The sequence below is a fragment of the Ranitomeya imitator genome, chromosome 2, assembly GCF_032444005.1.
Source record: "Ranitomeya imitator isolate aRanImi1 chromosome 2, aRanImi1.pri, whole genome shotgun sequence".
NCBI lineage: Eukaryota > Metazoa > Chordata > Amphibia > Anura > Dendrobatidae > Ranitomeya > Ranitomeya imitator.
This window is the reverse complement of record NC_091283.1, coordinates 415,575,924-415,599,463: the sequence shown is the minus strand read 5'-3', so window position 1 is coordinate 415,599,463 and position 23,540 is coordinate 415,575,924. Positions and strand designations below refer to the sequence as shown.

Sequence of the window (23,540 nt, the reverse complement as noted above, 5' to 3'; positions counted from 1 at the left end):
TGTCCTGCTCCCTGACCAGCAGTGTCACCAACAAATTCCCCCATGTCCTGCTCCCTGACCAGCAGTGTCACCAACAAATCCCCCCATATCCTGCTCCCTGACCAGCAGTGTCACCAACAAATCCCCCCATATCCTGCTCCCTGACCAGCAGTGTCACCAGCAAATTCCCCCATGTAATGCTCGCTATCCGTCACCAGCAAAGCCCCCCATGTCCTGCTCCTGGACCAGTAGTGTTATCAGCAAAGCCCCCCATGTCCTGCTCCCTGATCAGCAGTGTCTCCAGCAAAGCCCCAATGTCCTGTTCCCTGACCAGCAGTGTCACCAGCAAAGCCCCTTATGTCCTGCTCCCCGACCAGCAGTGTCACCAGCAAAGCCCCCCATGTCCTGCTCCTTGATCAGCAGTGTCACCAGCAAAGCCCCCATGTCCTGCTCCCTGACCAGCAGTGTCACCAGCAAAGCCCCTTATGTCCTGCTCCCTGACCAGCAGTGTCACCAGCAAAGCCCCCCATGTCCTGCTCCCTGATCAGCAGTGTCACCAGCAAAGCCCCCCATGTCCTGTTCCCTGACCAGCAGTGTCACCAGCAAAGCCCCCCATGTCCTGCTCCCTGACCAGCAGTGTCACCAGCAATGCCCTCCATGTCCTGCTCCCTGACCAGCAGTGTCACCAGCAAAGCCCCTTATGTCCTGCTCCCTGACCAGCAGTGTCACCAGCAAAGCCCCCCATGTCCTGCTCCCTGACCAGCAGTGTCACCAGCAAAGCCCCCCATGTCCTGCTCCCTGACCAGCAGTGTCACCAGCAAAGCCCCCCATGTCCTGCTCCCTGACCAGCAGTGTCACCAGCAATGCCCTCCATGTCCTGCTCCCTGACCAGCAGTGTCACCAGCAAAGCCTCTTATGTCCTGCTCCCTGACCAGCAGTGTCACCAGCAAAGCCCCCCATGTCCTGCTCCCTGACCAGCAGTGTCACCAGCAATGCCCTCCATGTCCTGCTCCCTGACCAGCAGTGTCACCAGCAATGCCCTCCATGTCCTGCTCCCTGACCAGCAGTGTCACCAGCAAAGCCCCTTATGTCCTGCTCCCTGATCAGCAGTGTCACCAGCAAAGCCCCTTATGTCCTGCTCCCTGACCAGCAGTGTCACCAGCAAAGCCCCCCATGTCCTGCTCCCTGACCAGCAGTGTCACCAGCAAAGCCCCCCATGTCCTGCTCCCTGACCAGCAGTGTCACCAGCAATGCCCTCCATGTCCTGCTCCCTGACCAGCAGTGTCACCAGCAAAGCCTCTTATGTCCTGCTCCCTGACCAGCAGTGTCACCAGCAAAGCCCCCCATGTCCTGCTCCCTGACCAGCAGTGTCACCAGCAATGCCCTCCATGTCCTGCTCCCTGACCAGCAGTGTCACCAGCAATGCCCTCCATGTCCTGCTCCCTGACCAGCAGTGTCACCAGCAAAGCCCCTTATGTCCTGCTCCCTGACCAGCAGTGTCACCAGCAAAGCCCCTTATGTCCTGCTCCCTGATCAGCAGTGTCACCAGCAAAGCCCCTTATGTCCTGCTCCCTGACCAGCAGTGTCACCAGCAAAGCCCCCCATGTCCTGCTCCCTGACCAGCAGTGTCACCAGCAAAGCCCCCCATGTCCTGCTCCCTGACCAGCAGTGTCACCAGCAAAGCCCCCCATGTCCTGCTCCCTGACCAGCAGTGTCACCAGCAATGCCCTCCATGTCCTGCTCCCTGACCAGCAGTGTCACCAGCAAAACCTCTTATGTCCTGCTCCCTGACCAGCAGTGTCACCAGCAAAGCCCCCCATGTCCTGCTCCCTGACCAGCAGTGTCACCAGCAATGCCCTCCATGTCCTGCTCCCTGACCAGCAGTGTCACCAGCAATGCCCTCCATGTCCTGCTCCCTGACCAGCAGTGTCACCAGCAAAGCCCCTTATGTCCTGCTCCCTGATCAGCAGTGTCACCAGCAAAGCCCCTTATGTCCTGCTCCCTGACCAGCAGTGTCACCAGCAAAGCCCCCCATGTCCTGCTCCCTGACCAGCAGTGTCACCAGCAAAGCCCCTTATGTTCTGCTCCCTGACCAGCAGTGTCACCAGCAAAGCCCCCCATGTCCTGCTCCCTGACCAGCAGTGTCACCAGCAAAGCCCCTTATGTCCTGCTCCCTGACCAGCAGTGTCACCAGCAAAGCCCCTTATGTTCTGCTCCCTGACCAGCAGTGTCACCAGCAAAGCCCCCCATGTCCTGCTCCCTGACCAGCAGTGTCACCAGCAATGCCCTCCATGTCCTGCTCCCTGACCAGCAGTGTCACCAGCAAAGCCCCCCATGTCCTGCTCTCTGCCCAACAGTGTCACCAGCAAAGCCCCCCTTGTTGGGGAAGGGGGGCGACAAAGTGACCAGAAAACAGTGATTTTTTTTCTTTAGGTTTTTTGTATAGGATAAATGTGATGATATTTTATTAATTTGGACGGTGACACAGGCGGCGTCACCAAATATGTCCTTTAGTTTGTTTTTTTAGACTTTATTTACTGTCCTGTAAAAGGGAAGGGGTCATAAGAACCTTAAGGCCGGGATCACACAGAGTGTTTTTCTGCACCCAGAAAAAATTTGATGCAAAACTAGTCATAAAACTTTCAGATTAACCCCTTCACGACATGCGCTGCATATATATACGGCGCGAGTCGTAAGTGGGTGTATGGGGGCAGGCTCACACAGTGATCCCGCATCATACCTGGCAAGCAATGCCTCAGTATTAAAGGGGGGGGAGGAGGTGAGTAAAGCCCAGGGTGTTTTTTTTTTTTGCTGTTTTTTAATAAACTGCACCTAGGAGACAGGGGTTTTCGGAAACCTGAAAACAATAGATCATAGGGATTTGACCATCTAATGTCTATGGCTTGTTTTAGAGCCAAGCCTGTTGCTACTTTGACCCTGACACAGGTCGGATGCTACATCGCAGCGTAATGCAAGTGAGTGGGATGCACTGCAACTCACAAGGTACTGTGACCACATACAATCAAATCAGCTCAGAATTTTGGATACTTGCATGTCGCTGTCAGGGTACTTTTGGGTCACAATGCCACCCTATTCATGTGTATTATTCAGTGCCATACAACGATGGTGACCTGTATTGCAGGCAGAGTTGCTTTATTCACATGTTGCAGTCCAGTGCTAGAGCCTTATTGGGCACCGTACCCCTCCAAGCACCAGGGACCCCTTTATTCTAGTCATTAATAGGGATGGGGGGGTCAGTTTATGGATCCTCTATCGTTGAAACTTAGATCAGAGAAGTCTCCAGCATAGATGGGGTTAAATAAAGGAGGCGAAATCAAGCTGCACTGGAAGACATGGTGCCTCACATGATTAGAGGCTGACCTCCAGTCTCCTGATTAACTTGCTGGGGGATGGGATAATCACCAGAATATCTGGAGTCCATATGATATTAGCCCCTTTCAGAACATTATACGTGTGAAAAGGGGCACAAAAATGTATCGTCTGCTCCAAAAACTGCGAAGAAATCCAGGACAGCACGAGGAATCGAGAAACTTGTTATCCAAGGTGATAATTCTTATTAATCTGTGTGTTCCAGAATTTTAATGTTTGGGTGGGAAAGGGGGTATTTGTGCTCTGGTTTTACTAAAATAATAAAAAAAATCTTTTCAACATATATTAAGTCTCCTCATAAATTCTGAAACTTTCTAATACAGATGGGGTCTGGGTCCGATTCATCATGTGCAGTTATTGAAGTCACTTTTCTTTCTCTATTCTGGCTTGTGATATGAAATTATGGGGCTTTTTTGTTTTTGCACCAAATTTATCATACTGGATCAGTAGACTCCTGAATTTTGCACAAATTAAAAATATGATCACTTTTTTTTTTTTTTTCTTTGCTACTTTTTAGTGCAAAAAGTCACACATGCTTTTAAAAAGCGCCAAAAATAAAAATTCCCCAGAAAAACTTAGTGACTGGAGTGAGGTGTCCCAAAAAACGGGACATTTGGTAAAAGACACATTTCATGAATCCATCTCGATTCGCAAAGTTGTCAATAAAAATAAACCAAACTATGATATATCAGGGCCTTTGTTTCAAGTTCTCCACTTGCTGCCAGTGAATAAGACCTTTTTTGTTGTTTACATCCAGAAGCTAAAAACCTGGCAAAATTCTGTCCATCAGATATGTGTTGGGCGAGTAGGGGCAGGGACTGCATCTTGCTGCCAAGGGGGCGCAGCGGCAAATTATGTTGTCTAAAGATGGATCAGGGCAGAAAAGGGTGCAGGGATTTTACTTGTGGCCCCTGGGAAGGTTTTTTTTTTTTTTTCTGGGCATATGTACAACCTACATCTAGAAAAACGGCAATATTTTAAATTGTTGCCTCTGGTTTTGAAAATACTAGGTATTACTCTGTAGTAGGCTTAAAGCCAGGAAACAAATTCCTAGGCGGCCCACTTTTGCCCAAGTTTCAATTTCCGTCATACATGGCTACCAATGATATTGAGGGCAGAGACTATGGTTGACCACATTCTGGAGAGAGCTGACTGACTAAGCAGTCATTTGGGGAGTCATTGACAGTGCCTGGTAATGCGCAGGCTGGTGAACAGACAATCGCTGTGGCTGGTGATATGATGGGGTGGGCAGGCCATAACTCCGACTCATAATGACATTGGCTAATGAGGTCTCGGTTTGGGCGAGCGGTGGCTGGCAAGGCCTCGGCTTGGGTGGGCAATGTGGGGTCACAGGCAGTGACAATGATTGTGTGCACCTGTACAAATCTAAACTTTCTCTCATTTTAAAACCTCATTTTCAGGGTGCTCAAAATTGGAATAGAAAATATGGTGAGGAATCAGATGACTTCCAATACTATACCCATAGTAATACTGAAGTGGACAACTCCCCATTCTCCATTGTGCCGGAAAACTGGCCACCACCTCGAGGCCATCATGCCGATCTCTTTCTATCTTTCATCAAATATCTCATGTTCTTTTTCAACTTCATCTTCTTCATATTGGGCTTCGGACTGCTGTGCATTGGATTTTGGGGCCTTGTGGACAAGCAGTCCTTAATAGGTGAGCAGATCAATAATCTGGGTACCGACCCCATGCTTGTGTTCGTACTGGTGGGGTTGGTCATCTGCGTCTTGTCTTTATCTGGATGCGTTGGCTTCATCCGGGAGAACATTTGCCTCCTCAAATTTTTTTTCGCTGGGATTACCACGTTGTTGGTTGTACAATGTGTGGTGGCCCTGGTGGTTGTGTGTTTTCACAAACAGATTGAGGATTCGCTAAAGACAACCATGATGGTAGCCGTGAATAGATACCAAGACGATTCAGACCTCAAGTTTATATTGGATGAGATACAACTTGGCATGGAGTGTTGTGGAGTACAGTCCTACCACGACTGGACTTCAAATCTGTAAGTATTGGTTGAGTCAACCCATGTTGTAATCCAGACTTACTTTTTGTATCATCATCTTGCAGCATTTTGTAATGTTCAATAGCAACCAATCATAGCATGGCTTTTAATTTACCAGAGTTGTCAGCAAGCTTGTCTAATGGCAGTGAGCTGAATAGTGAGTGCAGCTCTGAAGCATAATACAGGATGTAACTCAAGATCGAAATAAAACATAACATACTATACTGATCCTGTCTACATCAACCCTGTAAAATAGTACTTGAAGGGCAAACCTACGAGGTCTATGACCAGTTTTTTAAAGGGTTGTATCATAAAGATAAGCTTTGTCCTTATGCCGTATTAGGGCATGTATGTAATGAGCTAGCCCATGTATTTCATGGCTAGGGGTGCGGAGATGGTCGGGCACATGGTGTGTCTGATCCAAGAGGAGGTGTCTCCGACAATACAACCCCTAACCAACGTGTTTGCCATTAGCTGAAGGTCTACTGCAGTGTTTCCCAAACTCCAGTCCTCCCGGACCCCAACAGGTCATGTTATCAGGATTTCCTTAGTATTGCACAGGTGATGGAAGTATCAGGAGTTCTCCCACTTGTGTAGCACTATGGAAATCCTGAGACCCTGTTGGGGTCCGGGAGGACTGGAGTTTGGGAAACACTGATCTACTGTGATGAGGGTTGATATAATCATATGGACCTAACGAGAGTCTCTACTTCTACAGGTATTTCAACTGCAGTTCTCCTGGTGTCAACTCCTGTGGTGTCCCTTATTCTTGCTGTATCGACCCACTTCAGAACGGTACTGTGCCCAATTCCCAGTGTGGATTTGGAGCTCTTGGTATGAGTGAGGCCACGGCTGCCAGCCTGATCTATCTGGGAGGCTGTATCCCTCAACTTGTACTTTGGATCAACCGCAGAATTTGGGATATTGCTGCTGCTTACCTGATGGTGGCCGCCACTGAACTTGTATGTATTGTTTGTGCCCAAAGGGTCATGAGTGAAATAAGAATAGTAAAATCCATTTATTAAAATCAATGTTTAATCATTCCTCCTTACAATGGTAAATGGGTGACGTAGAGGTGGGTATATGTTATTTGTTATGGTTCTGTCACCGTAATGGTGCTCCTTGCCCATCTTCAAACTAGTGCACGGCAGCTGTGGGTAATTTCGCTGCTCTGACGTATCATCCAGATCAGGGGTGGACGATCAATGGTGCAGCTACATAGGGGCCCAAGAAGTAATGGGTCTCACTCCACTTCCAAGACAGACTGTAAAGGGCCATGTTCTTGCACAGGGGCCTTCTTCTGTCTGTCTCTGCCCTAATTCAGAATTACCAAAAATATAAGACCTCTACTGATCTTGAAAATTACCTCGGTTGGTTCGTCTTTGTAAAAGAAGAAATATAAAAGTGTTAGTGTTAGTAGTAGGGACTCTAACCTTCAACCTCCCCAAACCCCTTTCCATATTAATGGTGCTGATCTGTGATGTCTGATCTAATGGAACTATAGTTTGAGACCTCTTTCTTTAATTAAAGAGGACCTGTTAAAAAGTCAAGTACTCTGATTTTATTTCCGCTGCTCCCCATAGTGATCACTTTTTTTTGTTTGTTTTTTTTTTGTTTAAATGAAACCTGTCATTCCGTTCCAGAGATATGGGCTTCTTTTTGTGGTTTTTATAATCGGGTGTGGCTAATCGGATCCTCTTGGGGGTGTCTTTAGGTTGCTTTGCATAATTACTGAGCCTAGCTCTATTGATCATAAAACTAACAAATAAAAAGGCCCTTATCTCTGGAACTGTATAGCATTCTTAAACTAAACAAAAAACTAGATTCTCAGGGGGAACAGCGGGAATAAAATAAGTGAAAAAAATTGACCACTTTGGACCAAGTGACATGTTTTTTTGTTTTTTTTTTCTTTAAATGAGGTATTTTCATCTTATCCATTTACTTCATATACGCAAAATAACCATGAGTGCCTGATAGCTACTGGTCCTACCCTCACCTCTCTCTCTCTCGAGAGAGAAATGATAAAACCAATTCATAGAGGCATGTTTCCATTTTATAACCCATATGTAGAAGTGCCCACGCACTGGTCTCATTTACTTATCCAATGCACTGTCAGCTGGTTGCGATAAATAAGATGTCCCATGACATCTGTAGGGCCTTTTTTTTTTTTTCTTTCTATACCTAGGATTCTCATCTATTGGGCGTTTATGGCATATTTGCAAATATAAATGCCATTAATTGGAATGTGAGGCAAGATGCAGTTACTAAATAGATACCAGTTTGACTTTTGTGAACACTATTAGATGGCTCAAAGGCTGCGACACCTCTCTACTATGTCCATCAAGAATCGTCAAGCAGGCGTCATGGAACAGCCATTCACCTGTTGGATGTGGTCCCACCTCTGGGACCCTAATTTTGTTGTTTGTTTTTTTTGTGGATGGTAAAGCCAGGCACCAATATCTGGTTTACGAACACTTCTTTAATCATGAAGAGCCGGTTCCTGTGTTGTGGTCCAAAGCGGTACAGCTGGTGAACTTCTATCGTTGGGGGACCTCCTAGAAGGTCTTCTGGTAGACCCCAGCTTTGGTGAGCCTATACTTGCCGTATATGTACTTATCTAATACATTTCTATTACTAGTAGGGGCCAAAAACATGTCAGGTAAGAATCCAAACGTCAGCTGAAAATGAGCATACATGGGTGGAGTGTTAATGCTTGGTAGAAAAAAAAAAATGGAAACCTACCACTAAGGGCACGTGACGTTTCCTTTGACTCTCATTCAGATAGTTGAATGTTCTCCATTCCTACAATTGAACCAGGAATAAGGACACTTTGGTCCCAAAGCTGGCATGGTGCCCTGCTGCTGGAGGCACTCCTTTTCGACATGCCATGATGGGTTCATCATAATGCTATTGGAGACTGGTGTTGAATCTTGTCAAGAAAATGTGTGCCGCATCTTCCAGGCTGCTTCATCTGCCTTACGTTTGTTGCTTAAGACTGGCTATAGTGTATGGAATCATTGCCTAAAATAAATGTCTTGCACACATTGAGAAGGTGCCAAGATTAATCTGGAAGTGTTTTGGGCCTTGCCTAAACCAGTATACCATATGTACCAGCTTATCCGCAGGATATACCCCTACACGTCATCCTTTATCTTATAAAACCATTGAGCAGTCAGGATTAGAGGAGCAGATTACAAGTGATTTATAGAGACAGCAGCAAGGACGGGTACTGTATGTACAAGATTATATCACCCAGCACGCAGGAAGCTGAGCATTCATCTGGAGGGGCAGGATCAGGACATCAAGGGAATGCAACTACAGGCTGTGCAAAACCTCAGCCTTCCACATGTCTGTTTACATCATTACAATTATTAATTGGGAGGAGGGAGATGAAGCTGCATTCTTTCTCTGAGACTGCATGCTTTGAGAGGGGGAAAAGGAGCTGAAGCAGAGAGTGTCCATCGTGCTTAGTGCAGCATTAACATCACACCAGGAACACTTGACATGAGGAACAAATATGCCCTACAAATTGTACCAGGGGGTGAGCTGTAACCCACTCTTTGAGGGAGAGAAATCCTATTTTTAATATTATCAAACCTATCTGTGACAAGCCATAGTACATTTGTTTGTTTTTTTACAGGATGAGTGAAAAGAGATTGTCTGGGATTCGATATATGGTGTGCCCAAAAAAACACCTCCACAACTATCCATAAGTTTTGTTTGGTATTGCAGCTGTGCTCCAATAAAGGAATGGGGCTAAGCCGCAATACCACACACAACCTGTGAACCGGTGGGGAGCTGTTTTTGGAAGATGGCGGCTATGATTTTCTAATTTTGGACAACCACTTTAACGTACTTATGGCTCCATTACTTCTGCTCCAAATTGACCAGATCTCTACATGAGCAGAAGACTTGCCTATATCGCCTACTTTCTGAACAGCTGGTCCCTTCTGCTCCAAGACCCCAATAAGGGTACGTGTACACGTTGCGGATTCGTGTGCGGATTTTTCCGCTCAGGTTCTGAAAAATCCACAGGTAAAACTCCCTGCGGATTTACTGCAATTTTTGCGCGGATTTCACCTGCGTTTTTACAGCTGTGGATTCCAATTATGGAACAGGTGTAAAACGCTGCGGAATCCGCACAAAGAATTCACATGCTGCAGAAAATAAACAGCAGCGTTTCCGTACCTGCTAGGGGGGTTGGTAGGTAGTTGTCTATAATTTATTTTGTTGCGGTAGCGCAAAACATAGCAGTTGTAAATAAACAAAATTTAAATAATAATAATGAAAAAAGGTTATAACTTGCAGATTAATGGGGTTTGACCACTGGGACCCGCACAAATCCCGAGAATGGGGCTCTGATGCGCCATCTGTCAATCCTATGGATTCATACGTGTGGCTAACTCTCCGCTCTAACAGAGCCTCGTTCTCTGGATTTATGGGGGTCTCAGTGGTTGGTTATTTACAGTCTATTGGGGTGCATATTGCCGTACAGTTATATATAACTCAATGGGAAGTCTATTAATGGCCTATTTAGACTGGCTGACCAGAATTTGATGCACACAGAATGATTGTTAATATGATCTATGTGCATAGAATATAATTATCGGCAGAGTGTATCCTGTCTACTAGGACAATGTTCTGCCAATAATAATGACTTTAATGCCGGCATTAATGATCCAATCAGCTGATGAACACACGTTTTACTCCTTCCTCGGGGGATTGTTGGTATGAGCCTGCATGCCCCTATCCTTCTGATAAGTGGTATTTTTTAATTTTTCCTCACTGGAGACAGTGGTGGGAAGAGGTTCTTGCTCCAGCAATCTGCCTCCCAGCCAGAGATCCTTGAAACAGAGGGAAGAAAAAAAACAACTTTTTGGTAATGTTTTATTGTATATTCCATTACTTTTGGATTGTGACTTAATACAACCAAAAACTTAACAAGGGGGATAAGACATACAGTACCCTGCAGATGGAGAAGGAAAAATGTAACCTATACAATTTACTCTACATTATCGGAAAGTCTGACATCCCCCTTCCCCTTAACCAAAATTCCACCTATTTGCCTGTCTCCCAATAGAAGGCAACTGTTAACACAGGAGAAGGCTTCTTCCCAAAATAAAGATTATAAATTTGTGCTCTATTCCAGCGTCTGATGAGATGGACGCCATCATGAGTGATTGGACTTGGGTGACAGTCTTTCTTCATTAAGGGCAGAGTATCCATTTCTTACCCTTGGTTTTGTGACTAAATTCCCTAATCATGGCTTCTTTGTACCCCCTCCTGGTCCCTAATACTAAATAGATGAGGCCAGATTTTCACAAAGATGTAGGAGAGACCATAATTTAATCCTAGACAATATATGTTGTGGCTATCGCACAGTAATGATGCCAGGAGAGGTAGCAGAGATACGATATGGCTCTTAAGGAATTTGGAGAATGTGGGTAGAAAAGAAAAATAGTTTCACCTGCTCTGCACCAAGGGAATTTTTCAAATCTTTTGTAGATTTACATGATTATTCTCCCGGACTGCACAATATGGTGGATGTGATGGAGATCTCTATTTGGGACCAATGCAGCGTGTGTGCAAGTTCAGCAAAGAGACTTCGGAAAAGCAAAATTAGGTGACCTTGTCCTTTACCGATCACTACGCACTACACCTCCTTGTAGCATCCAGCCGCCAGGAAATAAATACAGGCTTGACCAGTGGGACAGCTGGGGTCTCTAGATGATGCCATACTGGGCCAATTCGTGCAGCTCCAAGTGGTTGAAGGCTTCCCAGGGGCAGATGACTGTGATGTCTGAAAATAGATAACAGATGTAGCGTTAGAACTAAAGATACACTGTCTGATTACTTGCCTATTATTATTATTATTATTATTCACCTGGTGGTAAATATTATCCCTGCTTGTCTATGTGGCTGGTTAATGTGTAAATATTATCATATTTATTTATATATCACCATTAACTTCATGGTGCTGTACATGAGAAGGGGTTACGTACAGAGTTATAGATATCGTTAACAGTAAACAAATTTACAATGACAGACTGGTACAGAGGGGAGAGGACCCTGTCCTTGAGGGCTTATATTCTATAAGATAATGAGGAAGAGACAGAAGGTCGGGGGTGCAGCAGCTCTGGTGGTGGGGAGGCAGCAGCTCTGGTGGTGGTAAGGCGGCGGCTCTGGTGGTGGTGAGGCGGCAGAATTGCAGGCTGTAGGCTTTCCTGAAGAGGTGGGTATTCAGGTTCCGCTGAAGGATCTGAGAGTGGTGGATAATCGGACTTGCTGAGGCGTGGAATTCCAGAGGATGGGGGATATTCGGGAGAAATCTTGGAGACGGTTGTGTGAGGAACGAATAAGTGTGGAGGAGAGTAGGAGGTTTTGGGAGGATTGGAGATTACGTGAGGGAAGATATCAGGAGATTAGTTCAGAGATATAGGGAGGGGGCAGGTTGTGGATGGCTTTATAGATCAGTAAATATCCGGAAGAGCTATGATGGCATCCTAGGTGAACATCTCATAGCTCATGCTAGTATACCGCAACTTTCTAAAATGGGTTTTCTTTAAAATCCTCAACTTTTTCAGGATCTAATTTTTGTTTTTATCGTACGTCGTCATTTTTCTTAATATATCAGTGACTTAACCCTTTCACCTCCATAATGAAATAATACAATGGAAAGATTGTATCACCTGTTCCTAGTCCTTCCATTCCAGGGATGTCGTCACCAAAGCTGTAAGGGAAGGATGGAGATATTTTAGCTGTATTGACTGCAGTTGTGTATGCTTATGCATCTAATAGCAAAGCAATGAAAGCTACCGTTTTGTGCACACAGATCCTATGCAGACTTATGCTTCTCTATAGTTACAGATGTTAAACTAAATCATTTGCATAGTCTGAACTTTGTCGTCTTACTCCACACCCTCTGATAGCTCTGCTCTACAAAAGTGAATGGGGCAGCGCTGAGATACCAGACAGATTTTGTGCACAAGTGTGATGTTCTTTTTGGGAAGGAGAGAGCAGGGGTAAAAAGAAAGAAACCTTGCTGAAAGATCACAATAGGATCTACATCAGACCCTTCTAAATGCCCATGAATAACTTCTTAACAGGGTTTTCTGCTCCAGAGAACCCCTTTAAATATAATGCTGAGATGGAATAGGAACTGTGTAATGCATAATTTCACCTGTGGTGATGCTGCAGGCAAATTGGGGCGCTTGTTGCTGGATTCCTTCACATTCCTTAACTGCTGACGTCCAGTGGAAGGACATCAAGGCGTCTGCTTATCAAGTAACGTTTCTGGCAAATAGGACTATTTAAAATGGACACTCCCTTTTATTTGATAAATACAGTGGCATGTAAAAGTTTGGACACCCCTTGTCAAAATTACTGGTATTGTGAACAGTTAAGCAAGTTGTAAATTAAATGATTTCTAAAAAGGTTAACGTTAAAGATGACACATTTCCTTAGTATTTTAGGCAAAAAAAAGTAAATCGTCTCTTAAATTTAAAAAATTGCAAAAAGGAAAATGGGTATGCTTAATGGTTGGCGAGATGTTCTTTTCCTGAAATTGTGTTTTTGTTTTTTTGGGGTTTTTTTTCCCACACATAGCTTTGATCATTGTGACCAATGAATTCTATTTTATACTGATCGGTCCACAGGATTTGTTTGCAAAATGCATCAGGCTTCTATATGTTCTTTTGCATTCTTCTGACACTGAATTTTATGGCGAGGAAGCAGGAGAGGTTTTCTGCTGATGACTCTACCTTGAAGGGCATATTTGTGCAGTAGGACAGTTTACCACAACTCCAGAGTCTGCTAAATCTTTCTAAAGGTCTTTTGCAGTAAAGTGGAGGCTCTGGATTGCCACTTACAAGCAACTCTCACTGAAATGTTGCTTGGTCTTCCAGGCCTTATATTGGCTTCCACTGTTCTTGTTAACTGCCTACATTTTGAACTGAGGAAAGGGCAATTTGAAAACTCTTTGCTATCATCTTACAGCTGTCTCCTGCTTTGTGGGCCGCCACTATTTTTCATTTTCAGAGTGCTAGGCAGATGCTTAGAAGAACCCATGGCTACTGTTTTATGGCACAAGTTTAGAGGAGGCTGGGTTTTTATAACTTTGGGAAATTTGCATCACCTGGCCTTTCTGAACGCTGATGGTTAACAAGCCATAACCTTAACAGGCTAATTAAGGTCTGAAATCTTGGTCAAAGTTATCTGAACACACAAATGTCCAATAGTAGTAGTAGTAGTAGTAGTAATAATAATAATCTTATATAGCGCCAACATATTCCGCAGTGCTTTACAGTTTAACAGTTTCAAACGCAAGTTATAAGTAACAACGTTAACAATACAATAATTAAAGCACAATAAGATGACCCTACTCGTGAGAGCTTACAATCTACAATGAGGTGGTGGAGATACAAAGTACAGGAGCTTATTTACAATGATGGTCCAGCCATCTTCAAGGGGTGGGGGATAGATGGGGATAGTGAATTGGGCTACATACGTGCCCTTACACATAAAATGACTTTCATTAGGGAACGTGATAGGCCGCTCTGAACAAATGTTTTGAGGGCGTGCCTAAAACTATGCAAATTGCGAATGGTCCTAATTTCTTGGGGTAGAGCATTCCAGAAGATTGGTGCAGCGCGGGAGAAGTCTTGGAGACGGGAGTGGGAGGTACAGATTAGTGCAGCGGTTAGTTGAACGTCATTTGCAGAGGTCGGTTAGGCCGATAGACCGAAAGGAGGGAGGAGATGTAAGGGGGTGCCACACTGTGGAGAGCTTTGTAGGTGAGAAAAAGTACTTTGAATTGGATCCTATAATGAATGGGCAGCCAGTGTAATGACTGGCGAAGAGCGGCTGCATCTGATTACCGATTAGCCAGGTAGATGACCCTAGCTGCTGCATTAAGGATAGACTGAAGAGGGGAAAGTCGAGTGAGGGGGAGGCCTAGGTCAGAAAAGGGCGGATACTAGAGATGTTCTTTAGGTGTAAGCGGCACGAGCGGGCAAGAGATTGTATATGGAAAGTGAAGGAGAGATTGGTGTCAAACGTAACACCCAGACAGAGCGCCTGCTGCTGGGGTGTTATATGGTGCCACCTATGGAGAGGGAAATGTCAGATTTAGGGAGGTTAGTAGATGGCGAGAGCAGAAGTTGTTCAGTTTTGGAGAGGTTGAGTTTCAAATAGAGAGCGGACATGATGTCTGAGACTGCAGACAGGCAGTCAGTGGCATTCTGTAGTACAGCTGGGGTAAGGTCAGGGGATGATGTATGTAGTTGCGTGTCATCGGCATAAAGATGGTACTGAAAGCCAAATCTGCTGATGGTCTGTCCAATTGGGGCTGTGTAGAGAGAGAAGTGGGCCAACGACTGAGCCCTGAGGTACCCCGACAGTGAGAGGAAGAGAGGACGAAGTGGAGCCAACCAACGATACACTGAAGGAGTGGTCAGAAAGATAGGAAGAGAACCAGGAGAGAGCAGTTTCCTTAATGCCTAGTGACTGGAGCCTAGAGAGTAGGAGATGGTGGTTCCGGACTGGACCAAGGGAACCCAGTGGACGTAGTGTATATGGACTTTTCAAAAGCTTTTGATACGGTGCCACACAAAAGGTTTATACATAAAATGAGAATAATGGGGATAGGGGAAAATATGTGTAAGTGGGTTAAGAGCTGGCTCAGGGATAGGAAACAAAGGGTGGTTATTAACCCCTTTCTGCCATTGGACGTAATATTCCGTCCATGTGGGGTGGGCCTTAATTCCCAAGGACGGAATATTACGTCCAGCGCGATCGGCCGCGCTCACGGGGGGAGCGCGGCCGATCGCGGCCGGGTGTCAGCTGCTTATCGCAGCTGACATCCGGCACTATGTGCCAGGAGCGGTCACGGACCGCCCCCGGCACATTAACCCCCGGCACACCGCGATCAAAGATGATCGCGATGTGCCGGTGGTGCAGGGAAGCATCGCGCAGGGAGGGGGCTCCCTGCGGGCTTCCCTGAGACCCCCGCAGCAACGCGATGTGATCGCGTTGCTCCGGGGGTCTCCTACCTCCCTCCCTGCAGTAAGTCCCGGATCCAAAATGGCCGCGGATCCGGGTCCTGCAGGGAGGGAGGTGGCTTACCAAGTGCCTGCTCAGAGCAGGCACTTGGTAACGCTGCACTGCTCTCAGACAGATCGGTGATCTGTCAGAGTGCTGTGCAAACTGGCAGATCACCGATCTGTATTGTCCCCCCCTGGGGCAAAGTAAAAAAGTAAAAAAAAAAATTTCCAAGTGTGTAAAAAAAAAAAAAAAAAAAAAAAAAAAAAAAATCCTAAATAATGAAAAAAAAATATATATATTATTCCCATAAATACATTTCTTTATCTAAATAAAAAAAACAAAACAATAAAAGTACACATATTTAGTATCTCCGCGTCCGTAACGACCCGACCTATAAAACTGGCCCACTAGTTAACCCCTTCAGTAAACACCGTAAGAAAAAAAAAAAAAAAACGAGGCAAAAAACAACGCTTTATTATCATACCGCCAAACATAAAGTGGAATAACACGCGATCAAAAAGACGGATATAAATAACCATGGTACCGCTGAAAGCGTCATCTTGTCCCGCAAAAAACGAGCCACCATACAGCGACAACAGCAAAAAAATAAAAAAGTTATAGTCCTCAGAATAAAGCGATGCAAAAATAATTATTTTTTTCTATAAAATAGTTTTTATCGTATAAAAGCGCCAAACCATAAAAAAATGATATAAATGAGGTATCGCTGTAATCGTACTGACCCGAAGAATAAAACTGCTTTATCAATTTTACCAAACGCGGAACGGTATAAACGCCTCCCCCAAAAGAAATTCATGAATAGCTGGTTTTTGGTCATTCTGCCTCACAAAAATCGGAATAAAAAGCGATCAAAAAATGTCACGTGCCCGAAAATGTTACCAATAAAAACGTCAACTCGTCCCGTAAAAAACAAGACCTCACATGACTCTGTGGACTCAAATATGGAAAAATTATAGCTCTCAAAATGTGGTAACGCAAAAAATATTTTTTGCAATAAAAAGCGTCTTTCAGTGTGTGACGGCTGCCAATCATAAAAATCCGCTAAAAACCCGCTATAAAAGTAAATGAAAAAAATGTATTTATTTCCATTTTCCCATTAGGGTTAGGGCTAGGGTTAGGGTTAGGGCTAGGGCTAGGGTTAGGGTTAGGGCTAGGGCTAGGGTTAGGGCTAGGGTTAGGGCTAGGGTTAGGGCTAGGGTTAGGGTTAGGGCTAGGGCTAGGGTTAGGGCTAGGGCTAGGGTTAGGGCTAGGATTAGGGCTAGGGTTAGGGCTAGGGTTAGGGCTAGGGTTAGGGTTAGGGCTAGGGCTAGGGTTAGGGCTAGGGTTAGGGCTAGGGTTAGGGTTAGGGTTGGGATTAGGGTTAGGGTTAGGGCTAGGGCTAGGGTTAGGGTTAGGGTTGGGGCTAGGGTTAGGGCTAGGGTAAGGGCTAGGGTTAGGGTTAAGGCTACAGTTAGGGTTGGGGCTAAAGTTAGGGTTAGGGTTTGGATTACATTTGCGATTGGGATTAGGATTAGGGGTGTGTCTGGGTTAGAGGTGTGGTTAGGGTTACCGTTGGGATTAGGGTTAGGGGTGTGTTTGGATTAGGGTTTCAGTTATAATTGGGGGGTTTCCACTATTTAGGCACATCAGGGGGATCTCCAAACGCGACATGGCGACCGATCTCAATTCCATCCAATTCTGCATTGAAAAAGTAAAACAGTGCTCCTTCCCTTCCGAGCTCTCCCGTGTGCCCAAACAGGAGTTTACCCCAACATATGGGGTATCAGCGTACTCAGGACAAATTGGACAACAACTTTTGGGGTCCAATTTCTCCTGTTACCCTTGGGAAAATACAAAACTGGGGGCTAAAAAATAATTTTTGTGGGAAAAAAAGAGATTTTTTATTTTCACGGCTCTGCGTTATAAACTGTAGTGAAACACTTGGGGGCTCAAAGTTCTCACAACACATCTAGATAAGTTCGTGGGGGGGTCTAGTTTCCAACATGGGGTCACTTGTGGGGGTTTCTACTGTTTAGGTATATTAGGGGCTCTGCAAACGCAATGTGACGCCTGCAGACCATTCCATTTAAGTCTGCATTCCAAATGGCGCTCCTTCCCTTCCGAGCCCTCCCATGCGCCCAAACGCTGGTTCACCCCACATATGGGGTATCAACGCACTCAGGACAAATTGGACAACAACTTTTGGGGTCCAATTTCTCCTTTTACCCTCGAGAAAATACAAAACTGGGGGCTAAAAAATAATTTTGAGGGGAAATTTTTTATTTTATTTTCACGGCTCTGCGTTATAAACTGTAGTGAAATACTTGGGGACTCAAAGTTCTCACAACACATCTAAATAAGTTCCTTGGGGGGTCTAGTTTCCAATATGGGGTCACTTGTGGGGGGTTTCTACTGTTTAGGTACATTAGGGGCTCTGCAAACACAATGTGACGCCTGCAGACCATTCCATCTAAGTCTGTATTCCAAATGGCTCTCCTTCCCTTCCGAGCCCTCCCATGCGCCCAAACGCTGGTTCTCCCCCACATATAGGGTATCAGCGCACTCAGGACAAATTGCACAACAACTTTTGGGGTCCAATTTCTCCTGTTACCCTCAGGAAAATACAAAACTGGGGGCTAAAAAATTATTTTTGTGGGAAAAAAATTTTGTTTTATTTTTACGGCTCTGCATTATAAACTTCTGTGAAGCTCTTATTGGGTCAAAGTGCTCACCACACATCTAGATAAGTTCCTTAGGGGGTCTACTTTTCAAAATGGTGTCACTTGTGGGGGGTTTCAATGTTTAGGTACATCAGTGGCTCTCCAAACGCAACATGGCGTCCAATCTCAATTCCTGTCAATTTTGCATTGAAAGGTCAAACGGCGCTCCTTCCCTTCCGAGCTCTCCCATGCGCCCAAACAATGGTTTACCCCCACATATGGGGTATCAGAGTACTCAGGACAAATTGTGCCACAACTTTTGTGGTCCAATTTCTTCTCTTACCATTGGGAAAATAAAAAATTGGGGGCGAAAAGATAATTTTTGTGAAAAAAAAATGATTTTTTATTTTTACGGTTCTGCATTATAAACTTCTGTGAAGCACTTGGTGGGTCAAAGTGCTCACCACACCTCTAGATAAGTTCCTTAGGGGGTCTACTTTCCAAAATGGTGTCACTTGTGGGGGGTTTCAATGTTTAGGCACATCAGTGGCTCTCCAAACGCAACATGGCGTCTCCTCTCAATTCCTGTCAATTTTGCATTGAAAGGTCAAACGGCGCTCCTTCCCTTCCGAGCTCTCCCATGCGCCCAAACAATGGTTTACCCCCACATATGGGGTATCAGAGTACTCAGGACAAATTGTGCCACAACTTTTGTGGTCCAATTTCTTCTCTTACCATTGGGAAAATAAAAAATTTGGGGCGAAAAGATAATGTTTGTGAAAAAAAATGATTTTTTATTTTTACGGTTCTGCATTATTAACTTCTGTGAAGCACTTGGTGGGTCAAAGTGCTCACCACACCTCTAGATAAGTTCCTTAGGGGGTCTACTTTCCAAAATGGTGTCACTTGTGGGGGGTTTCAATGTTTAGGCACATCAGTGGCTCTCCAAACGCAACATGGCGTCCCATCTCAATTCCAGTCAACTTTGCATTGAAAAGTCAAATGGCGCTCCTTCCCTTCCGAGCTCTGCCATGCGCACAAACTGTGGTTAACCCCCACATATGGGGTATCAGCGTACTCAGGACAAATTGTACAACAACTTTTGGGGTCCATTTTCTCCTGTTACCCTTGGCAAAATAAAACAAATTGGAGCTGAAGTAAATTTTTTGTGAAAAAAAGTTAAATGTTAATTTTTATTTAAACATTCCAAAAATTCCTGTGAAGCACCTGAAGGGTTAATAAACTTCTTGAATGTGGTTTTGAGAACCTTGAGGGGTGCAGTTTTTAGAATGGTGTCACACTTGGGTATTTTCTATCATATAGACCCCTCAAAATGACTTCAAATGAGATGTGGTCCCTAAAATAAAATGGTGTTGTAAAAATGAGAAATTGCTGGTCAACTTTTAACCCTTATAACTCCCTAACAAAAAAAAATTTTTGGTTCCAAAATTGTGCTGATGTAAAGTAGACATGTGGGAAATGTTACTTATTAAGTATTTTGTGTGACATATCTCTGTGATTTAATTGCATAAAAATTCAAAGTTGGAAAATTGCGAAATTTTCAAAATTTTCGCCAAATTTCCGTTTTTTTCACAAATAAACGCAGGTAATATCAAAGAAATTTTACCACTATCATGAAGTACAATATGTCACGAGAAAACAATGTCAGAATCACCGGGATCCGTTGAAGCGTTCCAGAGTTATAACCTCATAAAGGGACAGTGGTCAGAATTGTAAAAATTGACCCGGTCCATAACGTGCAAACCACCCTTGGGGGTAAAGGGGTTAATGGAGCACACTCGGACTGGGTTGCGGTTAGCAGTGGGGTACCACAGGGGTCAGTATTGGGCCCTCTTCAACATATTTATTAATGACCTTGTAGGGGGCATTCAGAGCAGAATTTCAATATTTGCAGATGACACTAAACTCTGCAGGGTAATCAATACAGAGGAGGGCAATTTTATATTACAGGATGATTTATGTAAACTAGAAGCGTGGGCTGATAAATGGCAAATGAGCTTTAATGGGGATAAATGTAAGGTCATGCACTTGGGTAGTAGTAATAAGATGTATAACTTTGTGCTTAATTCTAAATCTCTGGGCGAAACAATCAATGAAAAAGACCTGGGTGTATGGGTGGATGACAAACTCATATTCAGTGGCCAGTGTCAGGCAGCTGCTACAAAGGCAAATAAAATAATGGGATGCATTAAAAGAGGTATAGATGCTTATGAGGAGAACATAATTTTACCTCTATACAAGTCACTAGTTCGACCACACTTAGAATACTGTGCACAGTTCTGGTCTCCGGTGTATAAGGCTAGGTTCACATTGCGTTAGTGCAATCCGTTTAGCGGATACGCTAACGGATTGCGCTAATGCAGTGTCCAAAAAGGGATTGCGTTCGGCAATCCCGCTAGCACAGATGCCCGATCTGCACTAACGAGGAACGGACCCTGAACGCTGCAAGCAGCGTTCGAGATCCGACCGAAACTAATGGCACATCGCAGACGCATGCCAAAAATGGCATACGTTTGCAATGCGTTAGGGATCCGTTAGCACATTGCAGTCAATGGGTGCGCTAACGGATCCGTTACGTAGCGTTAATTGCGACAATTGCGCCATGTAACGGAGTCTGTTAGCGGACACCCACTAATGCACTGTGAACCTAGCCTAAGAAAGACATAGCTGAACTAGAGCGGGTGCAGAGAAGAGCGACCAAGGTTATTAGAGGACTGGGGGGTCTGCAATACCAAGATAGATTATTACACTTGGGGCTATTTAGTTTGGAAAAACGAAGACTAGGGGGTGATCTTATTTTAATGTATAAATATATGAGGGGACAGTACAAAGACTTTTCTGATGATCTTTCTCATAGACCTAAGACAGGGACAAGGGGGCATCCTCTACGTCTGGAGGAAAGAAGGTTTAGGCATAATAACAGACGCGGGTTCTTTACTGTAAGAGCAGTGAGACTATGGAACTCTCTGCCATATGATGTTGTAATGAGTGATTCATTACTTAAATTTAAGAGGGGATTGGATACCTTTCTTGAAAAGTATAATGTTGCAGGGTATATACACTAGATTCCTTGATAGGGCGTTGATCCAGGGAACTAGTCTGATTGCCACATGTGGAGTCGGGAAGCAATTTTTTTCCCAATATGGAGCTTACTGTTTGCCACATGGGTTTTTTTTTTTGCCTTCCTCTGGATCAACATGTTAGGGCATGTTAGGTTAGGCTATGGGTTGAACTGGATGGACTTAAAGTCTTCCTTCAACCTTAATAACTATGTAACAGTGTCAAAAGCTGCAGAGAGGTCGAGAAGAATGAGCAGTGCCCAAACTCTTGCGTCGGCCCATTTTCCTTTTTGTAATTTTTAAAATTGTATAATTTTTTTGTTGCCTAAACTACAAAGGAAATGTGTCATCTTGAACCTTTTTTAGGCCTTTTATTGTTACGCAAGATGAAGATGACATGACCCCAGTCCAGAGCCTATCACCTAGCCAAATCAGTTCTCTTGCTTCGCACTGACGAGGGCCAAGAGCCCCAAACACCGTGTCTGCGAATTGAGATACTGATTTGGCTTTAATCCTAAGTCATATTGCACGACTCGTTAATGAGTTGATTGTGACTTGTAGGAGCGCTACTTACAACAGGTGGCGCTATAGAGTTAAGTCCTCTTTTTCTCAGAAGAGGCAATTTGCATATGATCTCAAACATTAATTTTAACCAGGGGTACCCAAACGTTTACATTCCACAGTACACTCCATTTCTCTTTAAAGGTTCTTTCCAATACAGAGGGGTGTGTGTGTGTCTTTTTTTTTTTTTTTTTTTGACAACCCTTTTAACAGTCTGAATGTCCTTGCAGTATTCTTCATAGACCATTTTGCAGTGATATCAAGTGTTAGCAAGGTTCGTGTTCTCTTACCCCTGAACTCCTTTCTTCGGAGGCTTACTCTTGAACTGCCTGGTCTGCCGCTGTTTAAATTTTGGTGGTCCTTTCCTTGGGGTGGCAGGTCCTCCAGTCACCCGTGTGGCTGATTTGATCTCCGGCTTTGCTGGCTCAAGATTCATGCTGAGCTTGAAGCCTCTTTAGCGTCCCTATCACAGGCAAAATGGAAAAAAAATCCAGGTGACACCAGGTGAAGGTAGAAATGCTAGACCTACCTGCAAGAAAGGAAAAGTCCATAAATACTCATACTGTACTAAAGAAATACAGGTCAATAGGATGCAGCAGCGTCTTTTGTATGGGACCCTATTACAAATGAGTTGGGTGGATTCCTACAGTGGACACGAGCGAGGAATCATCAGGTTTGTACATGTGTACTTCGTTACCAAACTAGTCCTTGGAGGTTATGTGATGAGTTCAATGAACTCATCCGTCCTCCTCATTAAAACCCAATTCAAGCAGTTGGCATCCCACTGCTATAATGATCAGTTATTCCAAGTCTCCAGTTTCTGCCGTTCCAGCTCTGCGCCACATGGGTCAAACATTGTTCCAGCTCCTCTTCTGTGCTGCACCAGCATCACCTCTCCGTTCTACATCTAAAACTGCTCATTCAGATCAGGCACTTTGTGGATGCACCTCACCAGGTGAGACATAACCTTCTTATAATGCCTATAAAACATTGGGACAAAGCTGCATCTACATGGGCAGCACGACTTTTGGATTTGGTTGGATTCCCTTTCCAAAACACTGGCCATATGAGAAAGTGTTCAGGCTCACCCAGCCAGTTCCCATTAGAAACAATGTGGACCATCTATATGGTATTCATTTCCTAGCACGTTATCTGTATTTCTTGGAAGTCCTGTCTTGAGAATTTGGTGTTTATGTCAACGTTATGGTACCCTTCCACTGTTTGCAGATCTATAAAATTTTAAGTGGGTGAATCTTCACTACAATGAATAGACAGCTATAGAAGAAATTTATCGTCCATGTAAACAAAACATAGGGTATGGCAGGTTGACCTCCTAGTCTAGGTTTGGCTGGTTGACTCCATGGCTATTTATGAGTATGCGATCATACAGAGAAGGAATAAATCGAAATTGGGCCTGTTTGCTAATAATGGATTACACAACTACCATATGAGGACCCAGCATGTGCGTAAATAGATTGGCATCAATATTGTGGGCAAAGTTTGACCTTTTTTTTATGTTCCTTAGGCCAGATTCACATGTGTCTCTGTCCATGATGCATAGATCAACTGTAGATATCCTGACCCAAACTCAATAGCATATATGAGGTTGTCAAGATCAGGCCATGAGAAAGTCTGTGCCTCACGGACCATACTCTGTGTGAATCATGCCTAAGGGTCTTCCTCCATCATACATACACATGACAGGGGGCTCTGAGCTGGTTCTCGACCAAATAGGTAATCAAATCCCAAAACTAAAGTATGGTAACCTAAACCTGACTGGTGACACCCCAAAAATATCATACCGCT

The 23,540-nt window shown here is 44.5% G+C and overlaps 2 protein-coding genes across 9 annotated transcripts in view; one reads left to right on the top strand and one right to left on the bottom strand.

Annotated features, from left to right (window-relative positions):
- Nucleotides 1-3,397: 3,397 nt before the first annotated feature.
- On the top strand, nucleotides 3,398-6,932 carry TSPAN10 (tetraspanin 10). The gene is made up of 3 exons (XM_069755655.1): nucleotides 3,398-3,543; nucleotides 4,791-5,395; nucleotides 6,114-6,932. Exons 1-3 carry the CDS (start codon nucleotides 3,472-3,474, stop codon nucleotides 6,418-6,420), a joined length of 984 nt encoding a protein of 327 aa, XP_069611756.1. The 5' UTR covers nucleotides 3,398-3,471; the 3' UTR covers nucleotides 6,421-6,932.
- A 3,336-nt stretch (nucleotides 6,933-10,268) lies between these two features.
- The window catches only part of PDE6G (phosphodiesterase 6G), a 37,682-nt gene continuing 24,410 nt past the window's right edge, over nucleotides 10,269-23,540 (bottom strand). For 5 of the 8 annotated variants that reach the window (XM_069750743.1, XM_069750742.1, XM_069750744.1 and 2 more), the window contains 3 exons: nucleotides 22,025-22,263; nucleotides 12,085-12,125; nucleotides 10,269-11,195 (listed from right to left, as the gene is read on the bottom strand). In XM_069750743.1, coding sequence (XP_069606844.1) covers nucleotides 11,119-11,195; nucleotides 12,085-12,125; nucleotides 22,025-22,170 — 264 coding nt within the window. In that variant the 5' untranslated portion in view covers nucleotides 22,171-22,263 and the 3' untranslated portion in view covers nucleotides 10,269-11,118. The remainder of the gene's footprint in view (nucleotides 11,196-12,084; nucleotides 12,126-22,024; nucleotides 22,264-23,540) is intronic. The other 3 variants (XM_069750749.1, XM_069750750.1, XM_069750748.1) reach the window with 1 other exon arrangement.

Excerpts from the sequence above, each read along its gene's own strand:
- TSPAN10 (XM_069755655.1), top strand. The coding sequence starts at position 3,472 with ATGTATCGTCTGCTCCAAAAACTGCGAAGAAATCCAGGACAGCACGAG. Across the intron at positions 3,544-4,790 it reads CGAGAAACTTGTTATCCAAG|GGTGCTCAAAATTGGAATAG; the intron begins GTGATAATTCTT and ends CCTCATTTTCAG. Across the intron at positions 5,396-6,113 it reads CACGACTGGACTTCAAATCT|GTATTTCAACTGCAGTTCTC; the intron begins GTAAGTATTGGT and ends CTACTTCTACAG.